Source organism: Quercus lobata, chromosome 4 (assembly GCF_001633185.2).
Source record: "Quercus lobata isolate SW786 chromosome 4, ValleyOak3.0 Primary Assembly, whole genome shotgun sequence".
In the NCBI taxonomy this organism is placed as follows: domain Eukaryota; kingdom Viridiplantae; phylum Streptophyta; class Magnoliopsida; order Fagales; family Fagaceae; genus Quercus; species Quercus lobata.
The window spans coordinates 72,269,678-72,292,373 of record NC_044907.1 but is presented as its reverse complement, the minus strand read 5'-3'; the positions used below and the strand labels follow the sequence as shown (position 1 = coordinate 72,292,373).

General features: G+C 39.0%; 1 protein-coding gene across 1 annotated transcript; it reads left to right on the top strand.

Moving 5' to 3' along the window:
• Positions 1 to 11,299: 11,299 nt before the first annotated feature.
• LOC115987199 (probable glutathione S-transferase) lies at positions 11,300 to 22,186 on the top strand. Its single transcript, XM_031110702.1, has 3 exons — positions 11,300 to 11,722; positions 12,313 to 12,735; positions 22,150 to 22,186. The coding sequence occupies exons 1-2, from the start codon at positions 11,408 to 11,410 to the stop codon at positions 12,655 to 12,657; spliced, it is 660 nt and encodes a 219-aa protein (XP_030966562.1). The 5' UTR covers positions 11,300 to 11,407; the 3' UTR covers positions 12,658 to 12,735; positions 22,150 to 22,186.
• The last annotated feature ends 510 nt before the right edge of the window (positions 22,187 to 22,696 follow it).

The following is a 22,696-nucleotide window of genomic DNA, read 5'->3' as shown; positions in this document are numbered from 1 at the left end:
ATGACTTCTCTCATATGTTCATTTGTTTGTTGTGGCTTTGTCACAGATTGCCAAAGGGGGAGATTGTTAGGAACATATGTCAATATAGAATTGGCTAATCTTTTGACAAAACACACTTTACTTATAATTGGGTAGATTTAGGATGTGTTTAATATTTCAAGGAACAAGGTTTCAACTTCAAGTGTTAAAGACATGCAAGTCTGTCCAAGAAACAAGTGAAGAAGTGCTAGATTTTAAATCTTGATAGCTAGTATCTATCGAGGTTTAAAAGGTTGTTCAAGCTGGATGCTCAACAGCTGCTCAATATATAGGTTATCTGTCGAGGTTTATGAAAATCAGTTTTTCAGATCTGATTTCACTCCAATCCGTGTATAAATGTTTAGGCTTTCTTTTCTCATTACCGTAAATATATATAAGGATTTTTTTAAGGGACATCACAGTGGATGCAACTCAATGCAAAAGTTTTTTACAAGCATATTGTGAACCAAAGACATATGCCCTAGTTCATCTTTCTATTTAAGAAGTTGCTGTGTTTGTACACTGTTGGGTTTTGTAACCAAGGACCTTCATGATCTTCATCATATGATGAATTGAAGAACTTTGCAGCTAACATCCTTCTTAAGTTGGTGAGTAAGCCGCATACTAGGATTCGTGCATCGAATTGGTTAGTTACGTACTTGAGCCGTGCATTGAAAGGAGAGATTGTTACTATAAAACAAGTCCAATTGGGTATTGAGGTAAGGGTTCAACTGTATGTTGATATAAGGTACTGGGATTCCTATACTTATAACCGCTTGTTGTGATAATAGTGAATTCTTGAGAGTGGTGACCTCAAAATCATCCGGTAGGGTTTTTGCCATGTAGGTTTTCCCCATTCATAAACAAACCACCGTATCAATTTATTTTCCGCTGCATTTTAACTTAGTTGGTGATTTATTTGTGCTATCACGCTTATTGCATGCTAATTGAATTAATTAATTAACTTGGCTAATTAATTGGTTAATTCATCATAAAAGGTCAATACATTCTTGGCCTATCACTAACAATTCTCACATATGTCCTAACACATCTTAATCAAACAATGTTAGATATTTACAAACTGGTATCAAGAGAGGAATAGAGAGAGAATACATTCCATGGCTTTAAATACAAAGCCAAAATTATGAATTTTGGAGTGAGAGGGAGATTAAAGAAGAAAATATAGGGTTTTGATTGAAATTTTTTGGGAGCATCCATTGCTTTTTTAAATAGTAGGACAATAATTTGTACCAAATTGGTCTTTTGTTGACTGGCTATTTCCACCAATCATATAGTAATAATTATATGATTATACTATTGAGTGGGAAGATAACTAAGTATCACTAACCTAGTCATCAAGTGCACTTGACATTTATAACTTATCTTCTCAATAGAACAATAAATTCTAATCAAATTCAAATACAAATTAAAATAGGGCTACACAAAATAATAATAATAAACTTATTTATATATTAAAAATACTACTATTTGAAATAATTAATTCTTTTTAAAAATGTTTTTAATTAATTATAATATTTACAAATTTATAAATTAAAAAAATTAACTCTGTGAAGCATGGTTAACAACTAATAATAATAAAAATAAAACAATAACAATGACAATAACAACAAATTTGTAAACGTAAGCTTGTTTATGTCTATTATTATTATTAGGCTCTCCCTTCCTCTAATTTTATATATCGAGTTAGATATATGATTAGATTTTTTATAGTTTATTTTTATTGGAATCCTCATTTTCTATACTGAATTAAAATCATTCAAATTCTCTAAAAGGAAAGTAGGTGGCTCTTATCTGATGTTAAAGAAACATAGTGAATCTGAAATGGATATTGAAAGGATAGTTATAGCGTGGTTCCAACATAAATTGAGACACATGGTGCAAAATTGGACTCCAATTTCAAATTCTAATTGAACACCTAGAAGGGTGGTCCCCACATAAATTTGGACACATGACGTAAAATTGAACTCTAATTTAAAATTCTAATTGGACATTTTCTGAGCTTTGCCTATATATATGTGTGTGTGCGCGTGTGTGTGTGTCTTCTTTATTTGTTTAAATTATCCTAGCACAAACAGAAAAAGAAAAGAAAATATGTGTATATTCAAAATCCTTATTGCAATTGTGTTCATTTTATCAGGCTTAATTTTAGGCTTCGTCGTTGTTGGTTCTTCTTTTTCTTCATCTTTTGGTTTTAAACTATTTATTGTCATTTGTCAAATTACTTAAAATGCTTTTTTTCTCTCTCTCTTAATATATGAAACTCATCACCGGTTTCCCCACATTTCTCTAAGGTGGCATCCAAGCAATATCAGCTAGATAAAACGATGAGGAACTTGTTTCTAAACAAATCTATTGGGGCCGTGTTGGGCGGCGTGCTATTCTGCTTCATAAAAGGGCAGAGGAAATGGCAATCCATCATAGCGAATCTTAGTGTCCTAGTGGGTGCAGTTCAAAGTTCGTTGTCAAATGGAACTAGGTTCTAACTTAGTATCCTAGTGGGATAACATGTAGTCTACTTACTCTTTCAACCCCACTGCTAGAGATTGTAAACATAAACATAAAAATAAATATAATCTACTTACTTATTACGTATAAACATAAATGTTTGAACCGATGGATTTTGAAAATAAAAATATCAAAACGATTGCTTAAAAAAGAAGTTTTTGCTACCATTATATATGGTCCTTAACTTTTGCATTTTATAGTCCCTAACATTTCAATTGTGTTAGTTTTGTCCATAACCTTTTGGCATTGTGTCAAACTAGTCCATACTATTAATTAAGAGATGGATAGAAAAATAATGATGTGGTTAATGGTGGAAATAAAATATTTTTTTTTATGTAACTTGGGTTTCACATAGACTACCACATGTTTTTTGAAAAAAAAAATTATATAAAATAAAAAAGAACACAATGGGGGGATTGAAATCCCTAATCCCTTCCCCACAAAGTCTAATTCACGAATTACTCCAATAATTATAAGACAATGACACCAACCGTTAGGAAATCTTAGCTATTATACCCTTGTCACTCCCGCCCTAACACCAATTTTACTAAGAAACAAATTGAGTTCATGGCACTAAGAAACCCAAAAGCAATCGAACTCTGAGATCTCAGCATTTAATTAAAAAAAAAAAAATACCACTAGACCATGTAATTAAATAACCGAAAAAAAAAAGTTTAGAAAATTAATATAATAATATTTTTTTCATTTTCTATTTGTTTTTCTTACTAAGAAAACATGGAATCAAATACATAATCCTAGAAAATCAAACCCACAAGAAAAAGCAAAACAACCAAAACAATTTGATTACGTCCTTGTACCATATCCACTCTCTTAACCCAAATCCTCTTTCTCTCTCTATCGGTTTCACACAGGCCACTCTCTCACTCAAGAAGTTCATTTGACCTTAAGAGTTTTCCTTAGATCTAAATCTCTTTTCTCCATTTGTGAAATTGCTGAGAAGCCTATCTAGCAAAAGCTTTTCATTTTTAAACTTTCTTGTCCAAGATTTTCCTCTAATTGCTGATTTTACTTTGGCTTATCCACTTCTTGGTTTGCAAATACTAACTGCAAAAATATTGATGGGAGGATCAGATGATAGCATGTATAGGGCCCCTGATACCATTTGTGCTGAGTGTTGAATTTATTTTTGACACAAACAACGGGTTGGGTATTTGTTGGGTTTGATGGTATTTTTGGGGTGCAATTTGCAAGGTGTGATTTGATGAGGGGAAATTAAAAGATTCCAGTTTGGTTTGTTTAGTTGTCGATAAAGTACAAGTGATGCTAAGAAACAAACAAGCATGGTGATTTTGTTGTTTTGATCTAGTGTGAGGGTTTGATTTCTCAGGCTTGTGTGTGTTTGTTTTCTAAAAAAATAAATGGAAAAATGAGAAGGACTTGTTGAATTTTTTAAGGAATTATTTTAATTTTGTAAACTTTTTATTTTTGTTATTTAATTACATTGTCAAGTGGCTTTTTTTAATTAAATGCCAAGGTGTTATTTTTAATGTTAATTAAAACTTTTTAATATTAATTTATTAGCCACGCCAGCACCGATTTGGCCATTGTGCACACCATTTGCCATGCAATCATTTTTTGTCAGTGAGTTACCGGTAGAGACCAAATTGACTTCAAATTGAAAATTATAGGAACTAAATTGACTGCTATCAAAATGTGTGTAAAGCTTTCTCCTAGAAACTTGAATCCTAGCCTTTGCCCCCCACACCCCACAAGTATATAATACTTGTGAAGTGACCATTGCGCTAAGGGTTCGTGGTTGAAAAAAAAAAAAAAAACCTACATTTTAGAACAACATATAAGAAAAACAGCTGATTATTAGGAGTAAAAAAAAAAGTCGAACAGTCCCCATCCAAACTGAAACTGAAGCAGGCTACTCGGCTTGCTCTTGACAAAAGTTTTGATTGTGTGACAATAGAAAGCCACTCAAAGATTTTCGTGGATGCTCTTATATCACCAGGCAGCTCAGAAACATGGAGGATTTCTATTCTTTTAGATTGGCAACATTAATACCAAATTGTAGTTATAGTTGGATTCCTACTTCCTAGAGAAACTAATGTTGCGGCCCACATTTTAGCATCTATATCTCCTTTGGTTTATGTTATGCTCCTCAATCCTTTTGCAATGCCATATTTGTTTCGAGCGAGCCAGTATTTTCTATCTTGTAATTACTCTGTTTCACAATAAAATTCATACGCAGTTGATAATAATAAAACATTTACCTATGCGATAACTCACGCAAAAATACATACGCAGAGGTGATCCAGGATGCCAATATGCTAGAAGCACGTTATGAAGTGGGCGAAGAAGACAATGAAGAGCAACCCAACCAGGCAGAGACCGTGGAGCAGCAGACACAAGAGGAAGACACCCAACCCGGAACTGAAGATGAACGCATGGAGGAAACCTGGGAAATCCAACTCACTCCAGAATTGAAGAACCAGCTAGCAGGATCGTGGAAAACGAGCGTTATCCTCAAGCTTATGGGAAGGCGAATGGGATATCGGGCACTCCAAACCAGGTTAGCCGGTATTTGGCGCCCCACAGGTACGACGAATTTAATTGACCTTGGTTACGGATTTTACATTATGCATTTTGATGTGCTTAAAGATTATCAACATGCTCTTATGGATGGACTATGGTTTATGGGAGACAATTACCTGCATATGCTGGCCTGGGAAGCGGATTTTCATCCGCAAACTGCCAAAATATCAACCACGGCAGTTTGGATCCGTCTAGAACAACTACCCATTGAATACTACCATCTAGAATTTCTCAAACACATGGGAAAAAAATTAGGAAAACTCTTGAAAGTTGATGCCATCACTAACGCAGCCATTTGAGGAAGATTCGCTAGAGTGTGTGTCCAAATAAATATAGCCAATCTGCTGCCCAAGCGAGTGAAAGTAGGTTCATTTTGGCAGGACATTGTGTATGAGAACCTCCCCATGCTTTGCTACAGATGTGGTAGGATCAGACACAAGGAAACACAGCGCACAGAAAGCTTGACAACTCCAACTACAGTGCTACCCAACGAGACAGCAACCCATACCCCAACTACTTCACTGCCTAAACCAGCCCATGTGTCAACACCCTGGAAAATAGTCCAAAGTCGCTGCTCTAGGACACGTGGATGCCCAAATGAGAGTTTGCAATGCGGTAAAACCAATTTGACCGAACCTTGCCAAGTGTTTCATCCACGTGGTCAAGCACCATCAACTTACACAAAGGGGCAACGCATTCATTCAACCGAGTCGGTGAAAAGACTTGAACAAAAAACGGTGAAACAGCCACCTGGTTTTAACTGTGGCAAGGTGGCAACCAAGGAAAAAAAAGCACAGTTAAGACAGCCACGTGAGATAGAGCAGGAGTACATGCAAAATCAAGGTGATGCCGCTTGTTCACGTCCTCCATTCCAACTAAATGATATGGCTGTGAATGACATGCACACTCCTTGCATGACCAGCTGTAATGAAGTTCAAAAATCTCCTCAAGACAATGCCATGCAGCAAGGGCAAGCTATATTGCCTACTCTTCTAACTGACCCAAGCTTTCATGACATAAATCAAACATATGGCTCCCTCATCGGACCAAGCTTCAACCTCACCCACACCAACAAATCTCGACCTTCGACTCACACCAACACTTCAAGACACCCCACCTATCTCAACCATACCCCTCATGAACAACCATCCCCCTCCTCTCCAAGCCTACGAGCAGGAAATGGAGAACCTAGAAAAGCTTTGGAGTGGATTGTCTCTAGAACAAAATCTCGAAGGGACAGTGAGCTATGTCCGCATACCGATTCATCCGCGGACAGCCATGAACTGGAACCAAGCAACTCAAACACCGAGCCTACCTCTAAGGCTCGACCCACCTCCCCATTCTAACCCCTACCGCAGCCACCGATCCCATGTCCGAGTCAACAAGTCCAACCATCCTTATCACACCCAAGCAAGGCAGACACAAGCTTCACCGATCAGGCAGCGGAGCATTTTGGCGAGCTCCTCCAGTGCAGACTCCCCGGACATACTGATCGTAGCCATTTTTCGCTTCCTGGATCACGGCGAAATAAACATCGCCATGTGGGAAGACGAGCCTAACCTATACATAGTCATGTTCTCAAACTGTAGCCTATCATTCATTGTGTCCGGCACGCACTAGGCTAGGCTCGGCAATGTGGAAGCACTATATCGCATCATGACCACCACAGCGAGGCATTAGGGACTCTCTCTGCTGACAGCGAGGATTCCCTTGACATGGGAAGTCCCGAATGAGTCCCTGACACCCTTTTCCACATCCATGAAGATGATTGCCTGGAACTGTCAAAGTGCCGAAAATGAGATGTTTCGTGCCCATGCCTATGAGCTCCACCGTTGGCACCGTCCTAATATCCTGATTATCATCGAGCGCCACATTGCTGAAGCTAGGGCTCAAGGGGTGATAGACACGCTTCCGTACTCTCACTCTCGTCGTGTGGACCCGAATGGTTTCTCTGGAGGAATCTGGTTGCTTTGGAATGAAGGTCCCTCCTTCAGTGTCAAAATTATCACCTGTAGTGATCACAGTATTCACACTCTTGTGAAGGTACCTTCTCCCCCCCTTTCTTTTTTACTTACTGCTGTATATGCTCCTCCCCAATTTAATAAGCAAAAACCGTTTTGGGATTACTTAAAAAAACTTGCTAGGAATATAGCTCTTCAATGGATCCTTCTAGGAGATTATAATGATATGATTTTGGAGGATGAAAAACTTGGAGGTCTTCCTATAAATAGAACCCACATTGCGGCCTTCAAAAAATGCTTGGATAAATGTGGGCTTATAGACCGAGGTTTTCATGGCCCCCAATTCACGTGGACCAACAAGAGCCTGAGTTAGCAGTCCACCATAAAGGAGCGGTTAGATAGAGGTCTAGGCAATGCCGATTGGACTTTGCTCTTTCCTACCGCTGAAATTCACCATCTCCCTAAGGTCAAGTCTGACCATTGCCCTATCTTACTGAACACTGACCCATCGGAGCCTAAACTCCCCAAACTCTTTCAATTCGAGCAAATGTGGTTGACGAATCCCACATTCCTATCCCTTGTGGAGGATAGCTGGCAAGCCTCGGAACTTATCCCTACTGCTTCCTCATCCTTGTCTAGGTTCCCTCGGCGCATGGATGCGTTGACGGAAAACATTCGGTCCTAGAACAAAACTCATTTTGGGAATGTGTTTCATCGTAAAAACTGCTTGGTAGCCAGACTTAGAGGTATCCAAATGGCCTCAGCCAGGAAACCCTCTGCATATTTGCATTCACTCGAAAGTCAGCTCACTCAGGAGTACAATATTGTTCTCCACTAAGAATATTTATATTGGTGTCTCAAATCTCGAATCATGTGGTTAAATTATGGAGATGCCAATACTAAATACTTTCACATCAAAACCGTCCAACGCCGCAGTCAATTACGAGTGATAACTTTAAAGGATAGCATGGGATTATGGCTTACTGGAGAGCCTCTAACCCATCACATTCACAATGCCTTCAAAACTTTGTTCCAGGCCTCATCATCGTAGTGCTGCACCATCCCCGGTAAGGAGAGGTGATATTGTCCCAATAGTCCTTTCTGTACCCATGCTCAGTTACTTGCTAGGATCCCCCAAACTGATGAAATTCTCTAGACCCTTCAGGCTCTCCCCCCCTTAAAGGCTGCCGGTCCGGATGACTATCACACTTTTTTTTTCCAATCAAATTGGTCTAGTTTGGGTTCGAGCATTATCCAAGTTATAAAAGAAATCTTTGAACATCTCAATATCCCTCCTAGCTGGGGGATCACAAACTTGGTCCTTATTCCGAAAGTTGCTCACCCCGATGTGATCACGCAATTTCGTCCTATTAGCCTCTGCAATACCCTCTACAAATTACTTTCTCGTATCATTGTTCATCAACTCAAACCCTTCATGGGAGAAGTCATCAATCCTTGTCAAGTGGGATTTGTGCCTGGCCAGCGTACGAGTGATAATATCATCATTGTCCAAGAGGTTATTCGGACTCTTATTTCTCGACGGGGTCAGACGGAATACGTTGCAATCAAATTGGATCGCGAAAAAGCTTATGATCGTCTTCAGTGGTCCTACATCCAGGAAACCCTTGAATACTTTCAGGTGCCTCTTAATCTCATTAACCTCATCATGAACATGATTTCTTCTACGCGTTTCCACATTCTATGGAATGTATCCCCTCTCCCAGAAGTGGTGCCCAGCCAAGGCATCTGACAAGGCGACCCTCTCTCCCCCTACCTGTTTATCCTTTGTTTGGAGAGACTGTCCATCAAGCTTAATGAGGCTGTCCGTGATAAGCTTATCCACCCTATAAACTTTCGAACTGGGGTCCGCCTCTCGCACCTATTTTTTGTTGATGACATCTTCTTGTTTACGAGAGCCACAGCCAGGGATTGTAAAAATCTTAGTAGACTCTTACATGACTTCTGTGAAACGTTAGGCCAGCTTATGAGTGCCACCAAATCTAAAACTTGGTTCTCACCCCAAACCCCTAGGCGGATAAAAGATCAAGTGGCAGGTATCTTTGGCCTCCCTACCACGGACCACATACCACCCGTCGAACAACTAGCTCCTATCAATATCTGGTGGATAATATCCGCAAGAGAATAGAAGGATGGCAAGCCAGGTATCTTTCGTTGGCTGGCAGAGCCACCCTCATCAAAGCTTCGGTCACCTCTGTCCTGCTTTATGCCATGCAAACCACGCTTCTCCCTTAAAAAATTTTCCACCATATTGATAAAATGAGATGTCACTTCCTCTGGGGGGACACTGATCAACACAGGGGTTGCCACACTGTCAACTGGGAGACTATCACACTCCCCAAAGAGGCTGGAGGATTGGGGATGTCCTCTACTCGGCACAGAAACAAAGCTATCCTCATGAACCAGGCCTGGCGTCTTTATTCCAATACCACCGCGCTTTGGGCCAGGGTCCTAAAAGCAAAATATTTTCCTCATGCTACTTTGTTTTCCAGGCCCCAAACCTCAAGAGCCTCACACATTTGGACCGCTATCTCTCTAGGGGCAGAGCTTCTTCTTGAAGGCATGCGATGGATTATTGGAGATGGAAGGTCTATACCAGTTTGGAAAGACCATTGGCTTCCTAACGGATCCCTGCGGAACTGTATTGAGGGTCCTCTCCTCCCCCAGGAGGATGACCGTCATGTCAACTCTCTTTAGTCAAATTAGGATTGGTTTTTCAACTCTCTAAATCTTCCCCTCCCCACCCATCTCCAATACCTACTTCAAGGCATTCCGGTGGCCCGCTTTGCTAGCCTTACTAACACTTTTCTATGGCCCCACAACAAGGGCACGTGTTTCGTCAAATCTGCATCAAAGTTCCTTTATCAGCGCCAACAAGTCCCTTGGAACAAAGCCCTTTTGCAATGGATCTGGGTATCCCCTTGTCCCAAAAAGATCCAAATGTTTCTGTGGAAGGCTATGCGTGACCGACTCCCCACCAAAACATACCTCTCCTTTGGTCATCCATTTGTGGATACCCACTGTCCCAGATGCCACTCACCTGAAATGACTATACACATTCTTTGTGATTGCCCATGGGCAAAAGAGGTATGGCACCAATCCCCAGGTATCCTGCCCTTGTCTTTCTTTCATTTGCCGCTACAAGACTGGCTGAAATATAATGCTATGGTGGTTAGGACCTCCTTACCCCACCACCCTCCATGGCAGGTCTATTTTCCCTTCACCTGTTGGAAACTTTGGCTAGCAAGGAATGAAAGAATATTTAAAAACAAATCCCGCTCCCAATATAGCCTAATCCATTCCTCTATTCAAGCGGCGATAGAATTTCATTTCCTAGTCAATACCACCAATAGACCCATGAATCTGATTCCTCAGATTATCAGCTGGCAAGCCCCACCCTACCCCTTTATTAAACTCAACACTGATAGAAGTACCCTAGATAACCCAGGATTGGCCGGAGCAGGGGGTGTTCTTTGAGATCACCAAGGCCAATGGATTGCAGGATTCTCAATGCATATGGGCCTCGAAACAAACAATATAGCTGAGTTGGTGGCAATTCGTCAAGGACTGGCAATGGCATGGAATATGGGAATTAAGCACCTTCAACTGGAAAAAGATTCCAAAGTGGTCCTAAACTAGCTAACAATTTCAAATTTGAACTATCCCACTAATATTCTGCCCTTAATCTGTGATTACAGGAACCTTTTGGATCAGGAATGGGAAGTGCACATGCAACACGTGTACCGTGAGGCAAATGGCTGTGCAGATGCGCTAGCAAAGCGAGGAACCCATCTCTGGAATATGATGACTGTGTACAGCGAATGTCCTACTTTTGTTTATGTATCATAGGTAAGGGACTTGACTGGCCTGGGGGAAACTCGGCTTTGTAACCTCAGCACAGTTGTAGGTGTTGTATGAACTCAGTTTATTAAATAAAACCTCCCGCTTTCCACCAAAAATAAATAAATAATTAAAATAAAAAGAAAAAGAAAAGTCAAAGACGCAACACCCACTCTGTAAGCAATGCTACACTGAAAAATTATATGAGCAAAGCAATGACATCGACCGGATTGTGGAAGGATCCGGAAACTAAAAACGAATTTTGTAATCAAAATTATTTCACAAGATAGTCTAGTGAGTACTAGAATACTCTTCAGCATTATTTATTTGTTTATTAATGAAATTCCGAATTAACCGCCGTCTATGACTATAAATCCACGCTATCTTCAAAGTGTTTTTTGCATACCATCTCTCACTTCTTCATCTCTCCTTTCTTTTCCCTGCCCTTTATATTTTGCTTCAATATCTTCAGTTCTGTGACGATGGCGGACGAGGTGGTTCTGCTAGATTTCTGGCCCAGTATGTTTGGTATGAGAGTCAGGATTGCACTGGCCGAGAAGGGTATCAAGTATGAGTACAAGGAGCAGGATATATTTAACAAGAGCCCTCTGCTTTTGGAGATGAACCCCATTCACAAGAAGATCCCAGTTCTCATCCACAACGGGAAACCGGTGTGTGAATCCCTCATCATTGTTCAGTACATAGATGAGGTCTGGAAGGACAAGTGTCCATTGCTGCCCACTGATCCTTACCAGAGAGCTCATTCCAGGTTCTGGGCTGATTTTGTTGATAAGAAGGTACGTTTTCTGCGATTTCTTTTCATTCTCTTTCCTTTTGCATGTTCTGTTTTTGTTTTTGTATTTTTTTTAAGTATTAATATTAAGCTAGATTCACCAGATTTCTCTGAAAAAAAAAAAAAAAAAAAAAAAAACACTATTATGTGTTTAATGTTTAGATTCTATTAGAGTTTAGTATTTTTCAGGTCTTATCATGGCGATGATACTTGTAAGATTCAATTAGACATGATGACTCTAGTACTTAATTTGACCAAACATGATTAAAGTTTGCGAGTTCTAGCAGATCATAGAAAGTGTTGTGATTAAAAAGAAGAACAAAAAGTGATTTTAAGACCAATATACTGAGTCATGTTCTTCTATACCACAGTCGATAATGTAAGTTGATTTACCACGGATTTAATATCATTGAGCAAGATTAATGTCCTGCAACCAAGAGCATCTTATATGGGCCTTCCACGGTTCCACCTTTGCTAAGGTTTAAAGAAATATTCTCCTAGCCCAGTGGACTTGATTTGAAATTCACTACTGTCATTGTTTATGCATGTTATATAATACGTGGGAAGTGGTAGTAAAATGTGTGGAATATGTAGGTTTATGAAGTTTCAAGGAAGGTATGGACCACAAAAGGAGAAGAAAAAGAGGTAGGCAAGAAGGAATTCTTTGAAATCTTCGAGATATTGGGGGGAGAGCTTGGTGACAAGCATTACTTTGGGGGTGAAATATTTGGGTTTGTGGACCTCTCTCTTATCCCCTTCTACAGTTGGTTCTATGCAATTGAGACCTTTGGAGAATTCAACATGGAGGCAAAGTGCCCCAAGATTGTTGCAAGGGCTAAGAGGTGCTTGCAAAAAGAGATTGTGGCCAAGACTCTACTTGACCAAAAGAAGGTTTATGAGTTTGTTGGACAAATGAGGAAAAGGTTTGGCTTGGAGTAGAGCAATGGTTAAGCCCAAATCTTGAAAGTACTAGCATTTCTTAATGGTTTTGGATGGTTGTCTAATCTTGTTGGTTACATGTAAGGTTGAATTTAATCAACCACCTTATTAGCTTTATTTTATGCCAAATTTGCTTGTATTTCAGCACTTAGTAACCCTGTATCTAGGTGGGTTTTGTTGTAAGGGTAGTGAGTGAGATAGAGTGTTGATTGCTCAAAAGTGTGCAAGAAAACAGAGACTCGCGGCTTGATCTTGCGGGTGACTCGCGGCTGCAAGCTGCCAGATGCAGCACACGTGCCAAGCATGCCAGAAAGTGAACAGTCATGCTAGCTGGAGCACTACAGGACAAAACAAGACAACTAGCCATACGGTTATCTCGCGACTGGATCTTGCGACTCAGACAAGTCACGAGCCACCCCTGTTTTGAAAAACCTGACGTTTCACATTCTCCTCTCACCCCAGTATAAATACCTCTTATACCCACAAATGAAAGAGAGCTTCCAGAGAGAATTTTGAGAGAGAAACCCTAGAGTAAAACAAGATTGATTCACCTACAATCTATACATTAGAGTCTCTTCAAATTCTTCAACTCTCTTCCTCTCCATTGTAAAACCCTTGAGAGGCATTTTACCAAAAACTTGTTCTCACCACATTCATTACTTTGAGAGGACTGTTTGGTGTTCTGGGAAGTAGTTAGGAAGGAACCAATCTACATTGGTTGATGCTATGGTCTAGTAGCGGAATCTGAGAAGCTAGAAAAGAAAAAGGTTCGGCACAACCTCGTTGGAGCAAGAAGCTTGGAGGGCTTAGGTGCACTGGGTAGATTAGGCTTGGAGGGTCTATTACTGTCCATGTATCCCAACTACATTTTCTAGTGGATTGTTTACCGCTTGGAGGGCGGTGGAGAGGTTTTACACCGAGGGCTTCGGTTTTCTCTTCGATAACACATCGCGTGTTGTCTTTGTGTTTGCATCTTCCTTCCCCTTTATCTTTACCTTTTATTATCTACTGTGGGTTGTGATTTTAATTTGGCTTAGATAGTTTTTCCAATTCTATATTATAGCTTATGTTCATTTTCTGCACACTAGTTGTTTGACATAAAGCTTGAATTGGTTAATTTGTAAATTGGGGGTCTAAATGTTCAAGGGTGTTTTCACACTATTTGAACTTTCAATTGGTATCAGAGCAGGTGCACTTGTTGTGGTTTTATTACCTAAGTGCGATCCTTGACCCTTGTGCTGTGATAATTGTTATGAAAAATACCATGCTAAATTGTAGTTTAAGTGTTTGTGAAAATGACTCTATGCGTATGTTTGAAGGGTGTCTTAACAATGAACTTGTAGAGTTGTTAAAAACTAAGAAACATGCTAGGATATTTGTTCACATGCTGGAATATATTGAAAATCAGAATCACATCTTACATAGTAGCATATCTGAATCTAAATCGTTGATTAAGAAATACAAAAGAAAGAATAGAATGTTGTGTGAGATGATTGAGAGTTTGAAAATGAAAGGTCAATCTAACAGAAGCATGAAAACTGATGATGAGTTTTTGTTTGAAGGACAAGAATGTTTGTCTCATGTGAGCTTATTTTTGCATACCTCATTGAAGGTATTTAATTCATGCTTGTGGTATCTTGACAGCGGTTGTTCCCACCATATGACAGGGGATAAGTCATTGTTCAAGACACTCAAAGAAAAAGTTGGTGACCATGTGACTTTTGGTGATGGAATTCATGCTCAAGTCCTAGGCAAAGGGACTATCGAGATACCTAGATTACCGCTATTGAAAGATGTGTTATACATAAAAGGGCTGAAGGCGAATCTGCTGAGCATCACCTAAATTTGTGATGATGATTTCCTAGTACAATTCTCTAAGAAGGGATGCTTGATCATCAATGAATAAGGGATTCAAGTCTTGGAGGGAAATCGGACTACAGACAACTGTTATGGAGTAGTTCTCCCACGGCACCTATTTCGTGTAGAAGTGCTCGTGTTGATATGTTGGAATTTTGGCATCACAGATTTGGGCATGCAAATTTCAAACCGGTAGCTAAAATGTCCAAACTTAAAGCAGTTGAGGGACTTCCAAAGTTTGGAAAGGTGAAGAAGACTATTTGTGGTGCATGCCAAATGGGAAAGCAAACAAAGGCAAGTCATCACAAAGTGAATGTGATTGCTACTTCTCGATATTTGGAGTTACTTCATGTTGATCAAATGGGGCCTACCAGAACTGAAAGTCTAGGAGGAAAGAGATACATTATGGTCATTGTGAATGATTACTCAAGATACACTTTGGTTGAATTTCTTAGAAAAAAATCAGAAGCATGTGAGAGGTTGGAAATTCTATGCAAGAAACTACAAAACGAGAGAGGGGTCCCTATTGCCAAAATAAGAAGTGATCATGGGAGGGAATTTGAGAATGCAAGATTCGAGTCTTTCTGTGAAAAGAATGGAATCAAAAGGGAATTTTCAGCCCCCAAAACTCCACAACAAAATGGAGTGGTAGAGAGAAAAAATCGGGTGATTCAGGAAATGGCGAGAGTCATGTTGCTTAACAAGCAAATACCTCAAAAGTTTTGGGGAGAAGCTGTCAACACCTCGTGTCACATTGGCAATAGAATATTTTTCCGAGTAGGAACAAAGAAGACCGCCTATGAGATTTGGAATAGAAAGAAGCCTAGAGTGAAGCATTTCCGGGTGTTTGGAAGCAAATGTTATATCCTAAATGATCGAGAGAATCTTGGGAAGTTTGATGCGAGATGTGATGAGGGTATTTTTCTTGGGTACTCTACTAAGACAATGATGGAGTCCATCAATGTCAAGATTGATGATGGCTTATCTAAGGTGGAGATGATTGATGATGGAGAAGGGCTGAGCACCAAAGAACCCGATGTTAAGGTCGAAGCTCTTGATATAGAAGTTGAAGAACCTACACCAGAAGAAGAATCGACTCCCATCAACCCAAGAATAGAAACGAGATCGATGTCTAGAACATCAAGTCCTTTTACTCCTCCGGAAGTCCATCCTCCCATCTCTCGAAGTGATGAAGTCTCCACATCAAAGAAGCCATCTTCAAGAGTAATTAAGAACCATCCGGAAAGCAACATCATAGGCTCTTTAGATGAAGGTCTTCGCCTCAGAAAAGGAAACATCCTATTGGCCAATAATGTAACATATCATTGCTACCTTGCTCAATTTGAGCCAATAAGGGTAGAAGAGGCCTTTCAAGATAAGAATTGGGTTGAGTCAATGCATGAAGAGCTGAATCAGTTTGTGAGGAATGATGTGTGGGAACTTGCTCCAAGGCTTGAAAATGTTCATGTCGTAGGCACAAAATGAATTTTCAAAAACAAAACCGATGATAATGGAGAGATAATTCGAAACAAATCTCGGTTAGTAGCCCAAGGATACATTCAAGTAGAAGGAGTAGACTTTGATGAATCCTTCGCTCCTGTGGCAAGACTTGAATCCATTCGAATTCTCATGTCCATTACATGCACTATGAACTTCAAACTCTATCAAATGGATGTAAAATGTGCATTTCTGAATGGATACCTAAATGAAGAAGTGTTTGTTGAGTAACCAAAAGGATTTGAGGATCCTTACTTTCCTGATCATGTGTTGAGATTGAAGAAAGCCCTTTATGGCTTAAAACAAGCACCTAGAGATTGGTATGATCGGCTTACACATTACCTCCTAGATAGAGGATTCAAAAGGGGATATGCCGACAGAACTTTGTTTTTCAAAAATGATAAAGATTATCTCCTTGTGGCACAAGTTTATGTTGTTGACATAGTGTTTGGGGCTACCATTGAAGATTGTGCTATTGAATTTTTTGAGGAGATGAAGAAGGAATTCGAGATGAGTATGGTGGGGGAACTCACATTTTTCTTGGGTCTTCAAGTCAAACAACAGAAGAAGGGTATATTTGTTTCACAAGAGAAGTATGCTAGAAACATTGTCAAGAAGTTTGGATTAGACTCCGAAAAACATGCTTCCACTCCCATGAGCTCATCTACTAAACTGAATGTTGATTCTTCTGAAGTAGAAGTAAGTCTCACCTTATATAGGAGTATCATTGGGAGTTTACTCTATCTTACAGCTAGTAGACCGGACATTGCATTCGGTGTTGGTGTTTGTACCAGATATCAAGCTAATCCAAAGGAATCTCACCTGACTGCAGTTAAGCGAATCATTCGATATGTTAATGGAACTTCAAACTATGGTCTGTGGCATTCAAAAGACTCAAATGCTTGTCTTGCCAGGTATTCAGATGCTGACTGGGCTGGTAGTGTAGACGAACGGAAGAGTACTTCAGGAGGCTACTTCTACCTTAGTAACAATCTTGTCTCGTGGATGAGCAAGAAACAAAATTTCGTGTCTCTATCTACTGCTGAAGCAGAATACATTGCCACTGGAAGTTGCTGCACTCAGCTTCTTTGGATGAAGAAATTACTTCATGATTATGGAATTCCTCAAGAGACGATGTGTGTCTTTTGTGACAACATCAGTGCCATCAATCTTTCCAAGAATCCTATCCAGCATTCAAAATCTAAACACATAGAGATACGTTACCATTTCATTCGAGATCTGGTAGAGGAAAGAGTTGTGTGTCTTGAGTTCATACACACCGACAATCAAAAGACGGACATCTTCACCAAGCCTCTCGATGGTCCATGGTTTGAATCACTCCGTAAGACCATTGGTGTTGGTACAATTCCTTGACTCTCTTGTGTGTTGTGTGCTTCACATATTTATAATATGATAAGTTTGTTTGTGTTGGGACACACACTACTTTGTTGGCCTTTTGTGTAGCATGATTTTGTTTGTTCACCTATTTGTGCATATTTTTGTTCATTTTTATTTTTGATCAATCTTTTTCTTCTTTTATGTCAAAAATCCAAAAATCACATAAAAATTAGAAAATCAAAAAGTTTGATTAACATAGTTGAGTTTTGTCTCAAAACTTGTTTTGCCTTATACCTTTGTGCTAATGGCTTTGTGCATTTTCGAGCATAGCTTGCTTCTTTGCACGCTTATCACTGTGGGAGAAATCTTGAAATCTATGTGATTGTTGTAAATAGATCTTCAAACTTGTCATGAATGATTAGTGAATGGTTATGATGATCTTGAGACATGTATAGACTTGTGTTTATATATCTTCCTACTTTTTATTTTTGTTTTTGCTAAAAAGAGCTCACCAAATGTAAATCTCCAAATGAAAAAAGATATTGAGCTGCAAAAGTCTGTCGCACATACTAGTATTCAACTAGGAAAAAGGGAAAGCGACCAAAAATTAAAGTGAATGTTTATTCAAAAAGCCAAAGGCTTGTTCATTAAAGTGAAATATCAAATATCACTCTCACAATGAGAGGTGATTGTCTCAAAAGGATCAAAAAGATTAATTGTTATGATTGAAAGTGGAATCAAAAGTAAAACTCCAAGACATCTTATCAAGTTTTGTGGGAGGTCATATATGCACATTTCTATAATTGAGATGGGTCACATGATCTAGTGCTAATTGTGTATACCTTGGTTGAATTGATCATTGAAGCTTCACAATAGACTAAGGACTATCTCATTGTTAATATCCACACTCAACACACAAGTCTATGTTCAAGAAATGCCACATTCATTTGTGTAATCGTACTTGATGAAATGTGTTTTCACATGCTCAATCTTTGTTGAGTCAAGCACAAAAATATTTTTGAATGTTTTAGGTGTTTTTGGAAAGTATTTTGTTCTTAAAATCTGAAAATGTCAAAAATTCATGTTTGCCTTGTTTTGGCAACTCAGTCGTGGGTAAGTCAAGTCGCAAGCCTCAGTCACGAGTTCGCGGGTCAATTTTGGCAACTTGTTCGCGAGTGGAAGGTCCAGTCGCGAGGGTTACTTAGAGATTTTCGCAGCTCAGCTCGCGACTCCCTCGCAGGTAGACCATCCAGCCGCGAAAAACACTTAGAAAATTTTTCAAAATTTTGCCTTTGAGTGTTTTGGCGGCTTGATCTGGCGACTTGTTGGCAACTCACTTCAGTCGCGAAAATCGCGTGTTCTGCAAAATGAGCTCATTTTCAACACTTTTCTCAAAAAGGGGTTCTCATTTGCCTGTCTTGCACTCTCTGTCTGTTCATTTTCTAATCTTACTTTCACTTATGCATCATCACTGTGGTAATCTTCAAATTCTTTCAACATCTTGTTACCATTCAATCTATCTTCAAGGAAAGGTATGGGTTTTATTCTCTACTCTTTGTTTTGCCTTTTCCTCATGTTTTTGTGTTCTCCTTGGTACTCATATTTCTCTTACCTATGTTTGATCACTTGAGTGTATGATGTTCTCATTTTTGTGTGGTTTTAATCTGACCCACTCTATTGAGTAGCTACATTTGGGTCATTTTTGTCCCTCATTGTTATTTTCTAGACATTTCCATCTAGCTTTTAGGGTTTCTTCATTATCCCTAAATTGACACTAACCTATTGCTAATAATGTCTGTTGGATTGTGTTCTTTCTTTTCCTCTATTCATGATTCAGACTGGAAATGTCACCATTTAAGAAAGCAGTTGTGAAAGGAGGCAGTTCCAAAGGGAAGGAACATGTCATTGATATTGATGACTACTCACCTCAAACAAAAGGGACTCATTCTTCATCAAAAAGGTTCGACCCCAACAAGTTCAGATCCTATGCTGCCTTTCAGTCTCATGAGAATTATTTTCAAAATGCTACACCGTTACTAGAAAGACATGTTGATCAATCATCACTTCATGACACTGACATTCCGAAATGGTTTGCTTATAAGGATTGGAATTACCTTCTCTCTGATCTGGATGATGCGTATGAAGATTTGGTAAAGGAATTTTATGCCAACGCAATTGTGGAAGAAGATGAACTTAAGTGTTGGGTTAGGAAAAAGAGTTTTTCAGTCTCTCCTGCATATTTGGTAGAGATCCTTCACATCAACCGACCAATGCTTCGACACTCACCGGTTTATGATGATCTTTGTCCTGATGAGGAACTTCTTAAGGAGGGTCTTGGACAAGACTTGGAATCCTCATCCAATGGAAACTCCGTCAGTGTTTCCTCTCTTCCTTCAAAACTAAGAGTGCTTACAATTGTGATGTTTCACAATTTGTACCCCTTATCAAGCACTGGGTATATGAACCTCGGACGTGCTTTGTTTCTTCATGACCTAATCTCTGATGTAGAAATTGACATTTGTGCTCATATCTTTCATGTTCTGTGCAAAACTATTCTACGAACTAAGTCTCGAACATGTGTTCCTTTCTGCTGTATCCTTTCAAGGATCTTGAAGCTCAAAGGAATTTATCCATCGGCAGATGAATCTCCTCACTCAAAATCGAGTCCAATCAACATGCGTACATTCAACGCAAGCATTGGACATAGTCGAAAGAGAGCAAAACTAGAAACTTCCGCATCTCACAGTGGCTTTCATTTCAGCACTCTCTCCTTTGATGAAAAACTTGATCACATTGTATCCTCTGTACACGAGTTGAATACAAAGATGTTTGGACTCACATCTACTCTACACCATCACAGCACTCGATGGGATATGAAGTTTACCTCACTTCAAACTCAATTGGATCAGATTCAGAGAAGGCTAGAAGAGAATGTATGGCCTATTCCATGACAAAAAGGGGAGTGATAGCCTGATCAGAGGAGGCGGATATTACCTAAAGGAGAGTGTTTCTGCATTCTTCTTCAGTTTGATAGCCTGATCAGAGGGGGCGGATATTACCTAAGGGGGAGTGTTTCTGCATTCTTCTTCAGTTTAAGTTATTATATTGTATTTTGTACCCATGTTGCTTATGTAAGCTTTTAAGGTTATGTTTTATGCATATTTGTAGGTTTTATGGTTTGTACCATGCTTTATGCAGCCTTTTATGTTTTCTTTAAATCAGTACTTCTATCTAAATGTCTTGCATTTTCTTTTAAGTATTGTCACTCTTGTGCCCTTGTAGGATTGTTCCTAGATGCATATACTTAGTGTATTATGCATTGGTTAAGTGTTAGGCATACAAGTAACTTGCTTTGTTCTTGTTAACTTGTATATTCAAGTGTTCATTCCAAGTGTGAATGAACACTGTAATCACTACCTTGTGGTGATTACTTGGTTGATCGAGCCATGATTTGATACCTCACTTCATCTTTGCTTGATCACCTTAAGCCTGTTTCATATGCATTTCATACTTTTCTGCATACAATGATCATGGTGTATTTTTGTGTTTTAGGAGTTTCATGTTCTTATGATTCAAGTGCTTCATAGTTTCTAGAGTTAGATGTGAGTGAGTTTGGCTCAACTGTTCCCAACTTACATGTTAAGTTTAGAGTCTGTTTTAGGGTTTTGTCACAGAATAGCCAAAGGGGGAGATTGTAAGGTTGAATCAACCATCTTATTAGCTTTATTCTATGCCAAATTTGCTTGTATTTCAGCATTTAGTAACCCTATATCTAGGTGGGTTTTGTTGTAAGGATAGTGAGTGAGATAGAGTGTTAAATTGCTCAAAAGTGTGCAAGAAAACAGAGACTTGCGGCTTGATCACGCGGGTGACTCGCGGCTGCAAACCGCCAAATGCAGCACACGTGCCAAGCATGCCAGAAGGTGAACAATCATGCTAGCTGGAGCACTACAGGACAAAATAAGACAACTGGCCATATGGTTATCTCGTAACTGGATCTCGCGACTCAGACAAGTCGCGAGACCAAGCTGCGAGCCACCCCTGTTTTGAAAAACCTGACGTTTCACATTCTCCTTTCACCCCAGTATAAATACCCCTTATACTCACAAATGAAAGAGAGCTTCCAGAGAGAATTTTGAGAGAGAAACCCTAGAGTAAAATAAGATTGATTCACCTACAATCTATACATTAGAGTCTCTTCAAATTCCTCAACTCTCTTTCTCTCCATTGTAAAACCCTTGAGAGGCATTTTACCAAAACCTTTTTCTCACCACATTCATTAATGTGAGAGGGCTGTTTGGTATTCTGGGAAGCAATGAGGAAGGAACTAATTTACATTGGTTGATGCTATTGTCTAGTAGCGGAATTCGGGAAGCTAGAAAAGAAAAAGGTTCGGCGCAATCTCGTTGGAGTAAGAAGCTTGGAGGACTTAGGTGTACTGGGTAGATTAGGTTTGGAGGGTCTATTATTGTCCATGTATCCCAATTACATTTTCTAGTGGATTGTTTATCGCTTGGAGGGCGGCGGAGAGGTTTTATGCCGAGAGCTTCGGTTTCCTCTTCGATAACACATCACGTGTTGTCTTTATGTTTGCATCTTCCTTCCCTTTTATCTTTGCCTTTTACTATCTGCTTTGGGTTGTGATTTTAATTTGGTTTAGATAGTTTTTCCAATTCTATATTATAGCTTATGTTCATTTTCCGCACACTAGTTGTTTGACATAAAGCTTGAATTGGTTAATTTGTAAATTGGGGGTCTAAACGTTCAAGGGTGTTTTTACACTATTTGAACTTTCATTACATTTTGTGATGTTTTAAGTTTGAGTTTGTTTTGCCTTAAAAAAAAAAAAAAAAAGACGGTTGTGTTTCATTTGGGTCCGTTGAACTTGTAAGACACATCAGTGCGTCCGCTAAGCTTTGAATCTAAAGGGCATGTATGGCATTGTAATAAGAGAAAGAAACTTTGTTGTGTCTACCATGTTTTAGATGGAATTGTATCCTTATGCCTTTTGTGTGTGTAGATTATTGGAGATTTTACTCGAATAAAATATATTTGTGATATGAAATGACCTTTTTCATCTAATTATTTCAAATTCATATATTAATAAAATTTAAATCTATTAATAAAATTTTTTTAATAGAAAATAGCTATTTAATAATCTATTTAATTTATTTAATCTAAATAAATTTTTTTTTTTTTTTTATAAATATATCTATCCAAAAGAAATAATAAAATATAATTATAAATTATGTAGCATCATTAGTAATACATTCGTGTATACTATGAATTAATTTGAAAGAAAATTCTGAAAATAAATGAACGACTTTATATGTAAGTGTAGGGTCAC

Coding starts and splice junctions, on each gene's coding strand:
- LOC115987199 (XM_031110702.1), top strand. CDS start 11,408: ATGGCGGACGAGGTGGTTCTGCTAGATTTCTGGCCCAGTATGTTTGGT. Junction 11,723..12,312: donor CTGATTTTGTTGATAAGAAG/GTACGTTTTCTG, acceptor TGGAATATGTAG/GTTTATGAAGTTTCAAGGAA.